The sequence below is a fragment of the Pyxicephalus adspersus genome, chromosome 2 (assembly GCF_032062135.1).
Source record: "Pyxicephalus adspersus chromosome 2, UCB_Pads_2.0, whole genome shotgun sequence".
Taxonomy (NCBI): domain Eukaryota; kingdom Metazoa; phylum Chordata; class Amphibia; order Anura; family Pyxicephalidae; genus Pyxicephalus; species Pyxicephalus adspersus.
Genome location: NC_092859.1, coordinates 110,483,527 through 110,497,619, shown reverse-complemented (window position 1 = coordinate 110,497,619; position 14,093 = coordinate 110,483,527). Strand labels below are relative to the sequence as shown.

The 14,093-nt window shown below is 36.3% G+C and overlaps 1 protein-coding gene across 1 annotated transcript in view; it reads left to right on the top strand.

Moving 5' to 3' along the window:
• Positions 1–12,660, top strand: part of LOC140322496 (uncharacterized) — a 129,034-nt gene extending 116,374 nt beyond the window's left edge. Inside the window, 6 exon segments of the mRNA XM_072399057.1 lie at positions 525–573; positions 8,028–8,213; positions 9,054–9,131; positions 9,236–9,250; positions 11,070–11,240; positions 12,641–12,660. Coding sequence (XP_072255158.1) covers positions 525–573; positions 8,028–8,213; positions 9,054–9,131; positions 9,236–9,250; positions 11,070–11,240; positions 12,641–12,660 — 519 coding nt within the window.
• The last annotated feature ends 1,433 nt before the right edge of the window (positions 12,661–14,093 follow it).

The window sequence follows — 14,093 nt, the reverse complement described above, 5'->3', positions numbered from 1 at the left end:
AGCTTGTCCTGCAGACTGATCCTACATATTTCTACTCATTTAAATTCTCTTTATCTTTCATTTCAAGTTTAGAAAGAATGAAAAAAAATCATTACATTATTATACATTACTGGGAATTACTAGCATACAATGATAAATGTGCAGCAACTTGCGCAACCAGAAAATATATTTTATGCTGACAACATGAAGCAGCTATAGTTGATACTGGCTATACACTTAGCAAATCATATTGAATAAACCAAACCCTGTATTATCGTTCATCAATACCACTAGTAGTACTAATCAAGAAAGACACTACAGTTTTTTTTATTATTTATTTACCTTTTGTGCTCATTCCATGCTGCAATCGGTAATGTTATATGTGTAACCCCTTAAACTATGTAGCTAGATGCCAACCTTTTATCTTTACTGACAGAAATTTAGCTAGAAAACTGTCTAAAAGTAAATCCAAGCATGTTGTTTCAATGCTATAGGTAAATTATTTATATACTTTCTAGCCAATATCTGTTCTTGCTGATTTTCAGGAGGAAGACGTGAAAGATTTGGTCAAAAAAGAGTTGAATGACAAGTGCGGTAAGTTGCAGTAATTAGATCAAGCTCCATTTGTTAGATGCTAGATTTTTTGACTCTCTGCTATATTGAAGCAATTTGAATTCCAGCACAAACAATTTATTAACAAAACAATAGAGATTTGTTGGAAGGTTCCTAATAGAAGCTGGACAGTAAATGACCAGCATCAGCTTGTAGTCACAGGCTCTATTTCCTTGGTAATATGTAACAAGCAATATTTTTAGATTGCACATTACGTGTTACTATGACATCTTCAACACATGGAAATTTGTGACTAATTTATGACAGTGTATCGCCTTCATTCAATAAACCTATACTTGACACAATTAGAAAATATGATATACTGTACATGATTTATATAGAAACATACAGGATTGTAAGGGAAGCATTTTAGGTAGGTGCTGGAGAATCAGATCTTGTCTCTGTGTTTCTTTTGCTACGTCCTAATTCTCTGCCGTAGCTATAACCACATGCGTAGATTATTCTCAGAAATGCAGATGGTGTCAGAGCTATTTGCTCACTTTCTTTATGTCATTTGTGGAGGAATACTGGTCACCCCTACCTGATCCACGGCAATGTGCCAATGAACAATATATATGAATGGCCTGCAGAATCAAGTAGTCTCCATGTAAAGGAACATTCATGTACTGCTCTGTATATTGGGCAGTCAGTGTCTTTAGTCCTGCAAGGTAGTGGTCAATGGTATTTGAATATTCATTCCAAATGATGGATCGAGACAGGTTTCTGTATCCTATAAATTCACTCACATGGAGGCAGAGCCCACATATATAATCAGCATATATAGACAAGACAACCTTAGGTCCATTTCAGAAAATTTTTATTTTCATGCAGGCTTAAGCAAGCCTCCTACTTTCATTTTTCCTACCTCTGCATATAAAATTCTCTTTATCTGTGTGTCCAGTTGTCAAGCATGAGAAATCTTATCATCCCATTTCTGTGTTCCAAGCAGCCATATTTGTCTCCATGTTTAGGGTTCCTGCAAATATCACCATAATGATGTGCTAATACATCATCCTATGTGTGGAACAGGCTATGTCTGTCAAATTTGCCTAAGCAAGTGCAGGCAGAGGTGAAATAATCAATTAAAAGGTCAAATAAATAATATTAATAATAAATATGCTTTAGTTATTGTGGAGGATGGTCCTATATAATAGTCAGTGTCATTGAAGTAATTGTCACTGTCATTGTTTAAAGAAGTTTTTTAATTAAAACAATTTTCAATTTTACCTGAAAATACCTGTCACAGTAAAAAAATAAGTTAAGATGACTGTCACATTAAAGAAAAAATAAGTTAATGTTCATAAGATGAACTTTTCAGCATGTTTTAAAGGTTATCCTAGAGATTGATACAATATTCATAATGTACATTGTAAAACCTGACCTGACCTGAACTTGACAAAAGTATCATCTGGGCTACCCATACCAATGTTTAAGTGCATGTAGCCATGTCACATAAGAAAAAATTTGCAGGGTTGGACCCTTACCTAAAGTCTGCTAGGAATCCAACAATTATCCCTTGCAACTTTTACTGTTTTCTATTGGTGACCTCCATGTTATTACAGATTCAGCAGGGACAAGGAGTTAAGAGGAAGAACCTGGGAGCCAATGGATTTAGGACATTGACAATCCCAAGTGTTGGCTTCCTGTTAAACTCTGGTGGGATAGTTTCTTTGCAAAATATATGGAGCATAGGTAACAGGAGAGTTAGGTTTTCTTTTTACACGTTTTCCGGTACTTTATCTTGTAAGCTTTTTCTCTTCTCCATCCATCTTACTGGTCCACTCATTGAGAAAAACCAACGCATTCAATACAAACTAAACAAAAGAAAAGGGTTTTTGTCAACATTTTAATGTATATTAAAGATGTCTAATTATAAGTTGTTTATTTTGTGTTTTAAAACATTTATACTGTTATGAAAATGTATACCATGTATCTTATGGTGTTTTATGTTATGGTTATTTTTTTGCACTAGGGCTTATTTTCAGGGGATATCTTATTTTTTCATGAACAACAATTAACATTTATTCTTGAACAAAAATATCCACATTTATTCAAATATAGTCATCACATTCTGGAACATCATCTCATCTCTCCAATCCCTGAATTCCATCTTGAATTTCTTGTGACTCCATTTCCTTTTGAACCATTGGCCCCAATTTCTCATGTCTAGCAATAGCGCTTTCCCTAAATGCTTTCCCTCTTGTCCAAGTATTTATATATATTGTAGCTTACTTTGGGGGTAGGGCTTATTTTTGGAAACAGGGTACAAGACCTTCCAATTTACAGTAAATAGTGTGTTCGTCAAAAATACTTACAGGGCTTCTGCATAGTCATTAAATTTATTTCCAGAAATCTTTAGAAAGGTGCATTTATTGTGTACACATATAAAGGGTTTTATTTTAATGTATATTAGGTGGAAGAAGGTAACATTAGTTAGGACATTGCAATATGGTCAGACACCGCAAAGGCTACCTTTTTGTGTAAAGTGAATGCATGCTTGTGTGCAGATAAACTAAAACTATCAACTATCCAAATTCTCTTTCTGCTGATCATGAATGTATCATTACCCAGTGTATCAGCAATACCTGCTTAGCATCCGCATGTTATTTAAATGCACACATAACTTCACTTCACCTTACTTGGTTAAAATTCCCACACAATCTTTATACAACACTTCTGCCTGGCATGGCACAAATGCTATCAACTTTGATGCTTTTTTAATACCAGGCATCCAAGTAATTCAGATGTATTGTGTAAACAATTTATAAATATCACTTTAAAAGTGATTTTGTCAAAAATCATCCCAAAACATAATAAGTGATCACATCACGCCTGGTGAGTCCAAACCAATTATACCAGTATCATGTTTACCTACCAATTGTAAATACAGTGTGTGTTGCATATCAAGTTTCATTTCATTTAAGGCCAAATTCTTTTAGATTATCTTAGATTTAGATGAGGGGTTACAACCACTGTCAGGGTTTTATTGCCATCCCTGTTAGGGAGATTCTTTCTCTTTCACTATACAGAATACCAATGTTAAGAGGAATGAAAGCAAGGATAAATTTAAAATTGTGCGTTCCTACCAGAACTGTAATAAGGGCTATGTGCCAATGGGGATGTTTGTTACAGTTTGTCTGTGACAACTGTCTAAGAGGGGATTTCTCTCCTTTTAGAAATGTAACCTCTCATCTTCAGTGTCGGCTTTGCTTTAACCCTCTGCTGTTGTATTTTACTCTATTTTTGCACATTACCTCTAAGGTGCAACTTTTCCAGGTACTTTTATATAATTACAGATTCCATTAAATATCTTAAAAACACAATTTATTAAAAAAATATAAATATCTAAAAACAGACCATTCATTACAATCATTTCAGTAATATCAGATTTATATAAGCATGAAAACCTATTTTTCATTATTGACAGAACAGACAATACATCTCCGTTCTTTACACATTTTGCCAATCAGGTTTCATCAGAAGAACATTTTAGGAAGCCTTCATGAATAATAAGGAAGATCATCTTCTTTTTCATTTTGTTATGGACCCCTTCCCTGCTTTTTCCAGATACACATGTATTTTATTAGCTGACAGTAAATACATGGCTGTTATCATTCCTGAGATCCACCTTTCACACTCGCTAGTCATGACTTCGTGACTATATTTAGGGGTATATTCATGAAACCAAGACTGTGTATGTTTTAGAAAGCAGGAAAGTAAACATAGGAGATGCCTTTCATTACCCAACACCAATACACATACAATAGGGTTTTCACACTTGCCTGCAATCCTGGAAATTCCCCCCAAACCCCCCCATTGCCTCTTCTGAAGTATACCTTTTTCTTTTTTTTTAAACATTTTATTTTATTTTTAACACAAATGAAACATTACAAAACAACCATTACCAATCAAGGGGGTAGGGGGAAACAAGGGACACCAAAGGAGATGGGGGGGGCAAAACAGAGTATGGGGGTGTCTTAAAGATACATAAGTCCAAAGAATCCAGAGTAGCAGCAAATGTAAAAAAAAAAGGGGGTATAAAGTCCCAGTTTCACTGTCCTTGGTTCGGGCCAGATAGAGTGATACCTGTGAAGAAACCATTACTTATTTAAGGGGGAGTTAAAAGTAGCTAGAAAGTGGGGTGAAAGAATTTCCTGAAAGGTCTTGTAGTATTTTCAAGTAAACTCATCAGGTCCTGGCAACTTCCCCGAGGCAGTGTATTTTATCGCTTTTTGGAGTTCAATTTCTGTAATGGGGGTTTCTAGGGCCTCAATATCAGACTTGAATAGTTCTGGCATACCTGAGTTGAATATATAGTCTTTGATCTTAGACAGTCTATCCAGGGCAGCACACGGCTTCTGCTCATGTGGGTGGGGGTTATACAAATACTTATGATATTCCCGAAAGCATGCAGCTGTCTTTGACCAGATGAGCCTTTTCCCCCTGTTTATTAATTATGTCTGGGCCTTCAGGGAGTTAGCTAGTATTCTACTGCTCTTATTTCCAAATTCATAAAACATCCTTCTACATTTTGCTAGCATCGCCTTGGCTTTGCCAAGGCAGAGGGAAGCCAGTTTTTCACGAAGGAATATCAATTTTTTTCTATGTTCGCGTCTAGTGTACGTTTGTGAGTTTTCTCCAAGGTTGCAATTTTGGATATCAATCCACACAAATCCCATAACAACATAGGGCTCAGTCCTGGTGTATCGTTAGTTAAAAAGTAAGAAGAAAGCTCATTAGAGACGTCTGTTGAGACTTCCTTGTCCTTCTGGAGGGTTTCGTTCAGCTTCCAGTTCCACACCTTGGGAGAAAGGTGTGGAAGTGAAACATGGAGGAATATCTGTGAATGGTCCGAAATTTGCGGTGCCTATAGAGCAGTCATGAACCTATATCAGGTCAGAGTGACAGATCCAAAAATGGTCAATGCCTGAGTAGCTCTGGTGAGGCCTAGAGAAGAAGTTGAAGTCTCTATCCGAAGGATGCAAGGTTCTCCAAACATCAATCATTTGATGATGGAGCATTGTCTGTTTAATGCGGCCTTGTCCTGGCATCCCTCAGAATTGTGGGAAACATCCGCAGCAGGGTCTGGGACACAATTTAAGTCCCCATCTAGTATAACTAGGCCCTCACGAAATTCATCTAGTCTCACCAGAGCTGTGGAGAGGCGTATACCGTGGCTAAATTGACCATCTGATAGTAATTTTATGTGTCGCCATTTCGGGACTGAACCGTGAGAAGCGAAGAAAATGTTGAGTAATAAGTAGGTTGTTAGGTCAATGAGATACAGATAACAGGGGGGGGGGAGTGACTAGGAAAGATTAAAGGGGATATAAGGAATATCCTACCAATACAATACAAATACCAGGAAGTACTTGTCAAAGTGCAATGAGCTCAAACAACAAACCACAAGTAGGATCGGTTAGGGAGGTATTCTAAAGTGCCCAAAAACCTCCTCACTCTATCAGCGAGGACTCTAAGGTAGAGACTGTGAAGGCTCAGAAATAGCTGGGTGAGCTTCCGCTCCCGAGTCAAAATACAGGAAATACAAAACAATAAATGACATGTAAATAAACTTTAACTTGAATAAAACAGCCATAAGCAAATAAATGGGTGTGTACGTGACCACATAGAACCTGAGAAAGTGTCACCACAGCCGTGGCCACTGAGTATTGCATCTATAAAAACATACAGTAAATAAAACAATCAAAGATCAGTGGATATAGTCATGTTGAGGACGTATCAGCTCCTGGTTTCGCCTTCTTCTGATGTCTGCGTTTGCATTGAACTGGCCATCCTTCTCCTATCGGTGCATCAAGGATACAAGGACTTTTGGTTGTACAGGAGGCAGGGCAAAAGTGGCCAAACTAGATGGAAGATCAGAAATAGATCTAAAGACTGCAGATGCTCCTTCCTTATGTGCCAGTAAATGAAAAGGGAATTCCCAGCAGTACCGAATCCCATGAGGCCTGAAGTGGCAGGGGCAGCTTCCCCTGTCATATCAATAGAGAGTGCAGGTGAAGATGGGTGACTGGAGGACATTAGGCAGCTTATTTCAGTGTCCTGGTCCTGTGTACCATGTGGAGGGGAGCCTTAGATATTACGCCTTGCATCACTAGCTGGCGCCATCTTGGAAGTCTGTGGAGAGGGAGCCGCCGGATCCGCTTTAGTGAAAAAACTCTCCATCGCCCGAGATTTGCAGCGATCGCTTTTGGTTTGTGTGATCCCTGTGTGTCTGCGACCCATTTTCAGCGGGCAGACACTCTGGTGAGGCTGTGTGTGGGTGTCTGCGGCTCAGTGCTGTGGAAGCTCCACTAAGCGCGGCCTACCAGCTCCGGCGCATGCACAGTCTCCAGGTCTGGTTTTTCTGGGATTCCAAATGCTAGTAAATTTCTTAACCAGGGATCCACAAGAAACTAAGAAAAACAATGTACATTAAGGAAAAGATATTGGAATATGATGGATATGACTTGATGTTATCTGATGGATAGGATATGAGAGGGATATTTCACACTCACCAGACATGAGTGTATTATATTTCTTAGTTAATACATAAAACAAAATAAGTGTCTTGTTGAGTTAAGGAACTAACCAAACCTGACTATATTTTGTTCAAACAACACATTTCTTATACAGTATTAGATAAAATCCCAGCAATGTGTTCTAAAAATGTTAATTTATCAGTTTAAAAAAAAAGAGCCTATACATTGCTAATGCCTAGTAAAGTCACTCCAGGGCAAAATAAAGAAATATATGCTGTACATATATGTTAAACTTGCATATTTCTCCAAGATTCTTTCCTGTAAAGATGCTGAAAGCACAGAAACATACTTGCTGATCTACCAGAAAAACACTTGGCTACAAATCTGGCCTGAAATAGCAAAGATTTGGTGTCAGCCGAACCCAGCTGTCAGGGCTAAATCCCATCCATTCTGATTATATCTACATCATTGGCACAAATTGTTTTGTAGTGGCAAAAAAGGACTCCTTAAAACCACAAAGTAAGGGTGTGGAGAGAACAATAAAAGCCTAGTATATAGGAGTATATAGGAAAAAAATAACAGGCCAGGTTTAAAAACACAGTGCTTCTCTTTGGGTCATCTCTTGTTCATATATACAGTGCAAATGTATATATGCAGTTCTCTCTTACTACCTATTGTCTTTTTTCATTAATAGTTTTTCTTCTTATTGAAATTACAATAGATGAGCAAATTGGCAGACTGTCAAATCAATAACAGCAGTTAATGTTTTTTGTTGAAAGACTTCAGTAGCTCATGCAAATCATTATAGTAAAAAATTGCTAAAAAAAAGCATTTCCTGGTATATACTCTGATGTTTGCAGGTGAATCAACCAATGGTGATTCTTTGTGCAGTACCTAATTCGCCTGGCCTCAAACTGATATACTAAAAAATGATTGATACTTCTTATATGTTAACAGGAAAAGAATTCCAATTAATTGTGAAGTCCATAGATCCTGATGAAGGGTATGAAGACTTGGACCACATAGAGGAGATGGTAACTCCTGTACATCCTGTAACCAGAAATATAGAAGATGGTGCTTACCTAAACGAGAGAGAAACTACCACAGCAAACCCAAAAACTACAACAGAGCTGAAATACAAAGGTAGAATAATATATACACAAATTCACAAATTTCCATACACAGGCTGAAGGGTGATAGGCACCTCCTATTGAAGACCTGGACATGGTTAAGTTTTACCTAGCTGCCAATCATTACACAGTAGTAGTGCTTTTGAATGGCCAGTAGTTGAATAGGCAACCCAAAAATTGTTCTTCCATAGTGGCCCTTAGTAGATGGCTTTTAGTAGACCCAGGAGTGCTATGAAAGTAAAACTGTTTTCTGGGGGTCTGAGTAGATAAGGTTTGGTTGAAAAGCAAGAATCTGCCCAAAAGAAAAAAAACAGCACAGTTGTAGATAGCTAATCACAGTGGAAATACTCAATATGCCTGATTTATTAAAGTTCTAAAAGGCTGGAGAAGATACACTTTCATCAGTGAAACTAGGTGATCCAGCAAACCTGGAATTAATCTGGTCCTGGATTGAAAAGTTTTGCTAACAAATAGCAAATGACTTTTAAGAAATCCATTCCAGGTTTGCTGGATCACCCAGCTACACTAATGAAAGTGTATCCTTTCTAGCCTTTGTAAGCTTTAATAAATCAGGCCCAATGAGAAAATACAATATACAAAAAAACAAAAACAAAACAATGCCTTTCTATTTCCCTTATGTCCTAATTACAAGTCACTGATACCGTGCACAAGTGTTTTTCTTTGTGACTAATGACTAACCTTTCTGTTTCCGAAGCTTTCATCCATTTAAATTTTACAACTATGTCTGTCATTTTGTATACATATTAAGGAAGCAGGTGTTCAAGAGCACTTATTGTACATATAATGATCGATAATAAATGTGTTGGTAATTTATTGCACCTTCTGATAACAGTTACTGCACTTTATTCCTCTCCAGGCGGAAATGATAAGGAGCTAATGGGACAGTTGCGCAAAAGGAAGCGGCATGTTGGTGGTATGTTTATTGACAGGGATCTGCAACAGAACAATGAGCACATATATCTTACATAAAACATTTTATTTATTTTTATAATGCATGATGACTTCCTCATCTAGAAATAATCTAGCATCGTTACAATGTACATTCATTTTCTTGACTACAAATAGTTTTTACCATGGGTTTGCGGTGGTTTAGAAGGGTTCGAAATTTGTGGTCCCTGCAGCTGTGGAAAAAATCGCCTGAATTCTTTCAATCCAAATTGCACTGCCTGGTCTTTTAAAGTAGGTCAGTTAACTTGGAGGAGCCAAAAGGGGAGCTTTGGTATGTGCCAGCCCCCTCACAATAAAAAAGTGGGTTTTCAGAAGGTGCGTTTTTAGTAAAGCTTAGAAAAGTGGGCAATTTATGTTAAGAGTGCTATTTGGTGCTAAGCCGTGGTATATTGTGCTAGATTACAATGTGCTGGGCTACAACTGTAGGAAGCTGAACTACATTTTCACATTTTACTACCTTTTTGTTAGTGTCAGCAACTATAGTTGATGTTTAGCTGCTAGCCACCTTTTTTGTTTTGTTTTATTGTTTTGATATCTTTTTATTTACGCACATATATGGTTATCCTGTGGTCATCTGTTTGGGCCAAATATCTACTGGTATTGTTGGCTCTGTCTTTGATTCATCACATTCCGGTAGAAGGCTTTGTTTTTGCCTAAATACTTCATTAGAAACTTTAGACTTGCTCTAATATTTTCTTTCTGGGGAACTAAAGAATTTCTCCCAGTATAACTGGCAACAACTTTATTTTATGCAATCTATTTCTTTATTTTGTAGGGCTAGTCAATCCTGAACAAATTAGCAGTCATTTGTAATCTACACCACTTTTATTAATTTTCTTTACTTATTAGTGGAATGATTGAGTTCAAATAAAATTGAAAAAAAACCCTTGCCAAATCCATAAGCATACACAGCCTTCTCTCTGCGGGGCCGTATAGAGCTCCTGGCTAATGACACCCCAGGCATCAGCCCCTGCACAAATGAGGTTTCATAAGAAATATTCCACAGGCATACCTTCAAAAGAATGTTCTTTTTTATTGGCACCTAATTTGGAACACTTCATTCTAATGTCATAGATTTGAAGGATGGTAAATTAAAAAAAAAGTACACATATTTTTCTCACAATGCAAACTTCATTTTCATTAATTTAAATATAATTTGTTTAATTCTATAACCCTTATCTGTAAGCACTGTTTAAATAAGGATTTTATGTTTGTTTTTTCAAAAGCCAAAAAAAGGGTTACAGTAGATGTAAATTTACCACTAAAATAGTAGAATAGTTAACTGTTGTCTCTTTCAAACTTACATTTCGAGTATGTTTTATATGGACACAGAGGACCTGATTTACCACATCTCACCAGGACTGGAGAAGATAGACTATCATGGGGGAACATGGTGATCCAGCAAACTTGGAATAGATTTCTTAAATTATTTGCTATTGTTTGGCAGATATTTTCAATCCTGAAGAAGATCTATTACAGGTTTGCTGGATCACCCATGAAAATCTATCTTCTCCATTCTTGGAGAGCTTGAAAAATCAAGCCCAGAGTGAGTACAATAAGTATAATATACAGTAGCTTGGTAAAGACAAAAGGTATATCCAATAAAACACTGTAAAAACAGTTTTAATAAATAAAACCCTTGCTTCAAGCCCAAGAGATGTATTCTGCGAAATAGGTAGTTCCAACCATGAGGATAAGAATCTGTCCTACTGAACTAGGTTGGTATTGTTTTAAGCCAGGGTATGCAAATATATCATGCAGTTGATATTCACATTTAGTAAATCAGGAACCTTTCCAGCAGAATTACTCAAAATTGATACCCCATATAATGTATGTAAGTGATCCAGGACAGATGTATTTTACATATTAAAAAAAGGCATTGTTATTTATTTCCGTACAGATCCCTGTCAGTTACCTATGGATGAAGGATTTTGCACAGATTACATATTACTTTGGTATTACCACTTAGAAGCTGATGATTGCCGACCATTTGTTTACAGTGGTTGTGGGGGAAATCACAATCGATTCGAAACCAGGCAGAAGTGTGAAAAGATATGTAGAAGTAATAGAGGTAAGCATTTTGGAAAATAAAGAAATATATATATATATATTTATACCTACCCACAATGACCTTACTCAAGTACACCTAGCTGGAAGCAATTTCTGCAGCCCTCATCCATTATTTTATTTTTACATAACATGGGTCTACAGTCACTATTCAGTCAGAAAAGATAGGCGTAGCTCTGTAATGGCATTTTAGGTCCTTGTTTGCCTCTGGTTCCACTGATCCCATTTGCTATACTGACTTTACTTCCAACCCTGTTCAGTACAGTAGCTGCTAATTCATGAAAACTGTCTTTCATGTTGTTCCAACATCTGCTAAAAATATTTCTGATTAACTCAGAACAGCAATAGAGTCAGGATCTTTATTCACACAAGATAAAAAGGACACAGGATTATGACAAGTATGTCCTTAGGAAATATTTTTATACATTCATACTTAGCAAGCATTCTACAGTGTATATAAACAGAAAAGGTTTTTATATGATTATTTCTTTTTTTATTTAGAAAAAAATATTAAATACAAAAACAATTAAGAAAAAGGGGTCTAGCTGACCATTAGTATACTATGCTGCCACAAAACAATAATGTTATGTGAAAAAGCTGCTTTCTTAGTGTGTATCTGTAAAAAGAATCATTCAAATTTTATAAGGATTATTATTTTATTTTTATTTTTTTTGTAACGGCATGCAGTACTGGATAAAGTATTCTTAGGCTAGTTCAGGCTTTTTTCGACAGGTGGTAGGAAGTAGCAGCATTGTTGTACTTTTTTTGAATGCTACATATAGCGTCCAGCCTGCCAACTCTATAGACTTGAATTATTGCTGTGTTAGTGCTCCTGGACACCTACTTTTTGACAGTAGACACCCGGGGTCGGTAAATCTCTTGTACAATACTGCTAGTCTGAATTTAGCCTTAAAAAAATATATATATATATTTTTTGCATCTTTTTTTGTTACCTGGAGAAGCCAGTTTTACCACTTACTGTTTCAGGATGACCACACTAATTGTAAAGCTGAATGTGCTGAAATTATAGGCAGCCCAATGGCCCTCGGAAGAAGTTCAAATGACAGGCTTATTGCAATGCTGTTGCAAATTGCAGGAGTGTAGATTACAGAAAATACCATCACTACAGGATTTTAATGGTAGAACCCCTGAGACAGATTAAAAAAAAAATGATTTGTTTAAAAAAACTTTAGGGTAAAATACCAGACATAATGAAAATGAGATTTGGGTTTTCCATAAACATTTATATTTCTCCAGCAGTGCATGTCTTTAATTTTAATCAGTTGTTTAAAAAAAATTTGTGAGCAGAAGAGTTAATAAAATGATATGAATCTCTGCCACAAAGACAAGATTTGAACTTCAAAATGAGCAGTAAACTAATCTGTAACATATCTTGTCTTTCAGAATCTTCCCCAGGGAGGTGATAATGTTCCCAGATCATGCACCACACAAATATATCAGTAAGAACTGAGAAAAGAAGATGATGCATTTTTTATGGATGTCAAAGTGAATTTTTTTTATTCTGCCTGATTTCTACATGTGTGGTTGTACGTGTGTAGTGGGTGGGGGGAAGTAAGGAAGGCTGACGTTGTAAATGTCTATTCACTATATGAAAGAAATTCACACAAAGTGGTAACAAGGAAAAAAAAACAGTATTTTATGTACAGTACACTAACAGGCACAAAGCAGCTCTACTCTTTGGTTGTGTACTATTTGTTTTATGTTTTTGTGTGTTTTGAATACATGTATAATGATATTCTGTAAATTATATTAAAGCCATTTAATTGGTGACATTTTTTAAAACATTTCCCATTGGACTGATGTTTTGTAATACTAAACTGTTACTGTTTATACTAAATTTATTGACATCATAAAACCTAATTGTTCTTTTGTATTTTGTAATTAAACTATAACTGTAGAACCACAATTTTACACCTTTATTTCACACATATCAGTTTACATTAACACAGCCAAAGGGGGGTTGCAATAATTAAAGCGCAGTTTCAGGCAAAATAATGTTTTATTTCGGATAAAGTAGGGGAGCAAAAAAACCTGTCAGCTTTTTACTGTCATACATTGGTCACATGGACAAAAGGAGTAAATCTTTCTCATGGACAAAAATAAAATCAAAATGGATAGCATTGATTCACACTATCAGAGGAGGTATGGCCTGTGTTCACGTGAATGTACTATACCATAACAATCTTTATTTAGATTTACCAAAGGTACAGAGGGACAATGTGTTTATGCAGATACCTGCATTCCTTTCATTAGGACTAATAATATTAAGCACATCTGGTCTTAATGATATCAATTAAAAATATGTATAAATACTTATAAATGTGATTTATACCAGTCTTGCAAACATCTGTGGGGTTGCTCTAAGGATGAAGGCCCGCAGTGCGGAAGACAGGGAGTAGATTCACAGTCCATCTTGGCAAACATGGCAAGTTGTATGCTGGATTGTTTACACAGTTACAAGTATTATTGATACTAGGTATTGATACTACTACTAGGTAGCCACACTCTTAGACCCTCGCCATTGCAGCAAATGTGGGGAATTTTTCAAGCTTTCTGAAAGGGAGGTAAAACTACCCTATTATTAACAAACATTGTGCAGCCACCTGTTGAGTTAGTACAGTTTTATTTATTATCTATAATGTCTCACCAACAATAATGCTTTACCAGTATATACTGGTATATGTTCACATTTTATAAAGTAATCCTAAAGAAATGCAACTCATCCTTTAACTGATATACTTATAAGGTAAATGGCTGGTTAAAGGATGACCATTGGTTAGTGCTGGTCAAGCACTGGCCATATTCTCAGTTCCTGGGTAGCTTAACCTCCTGGGCA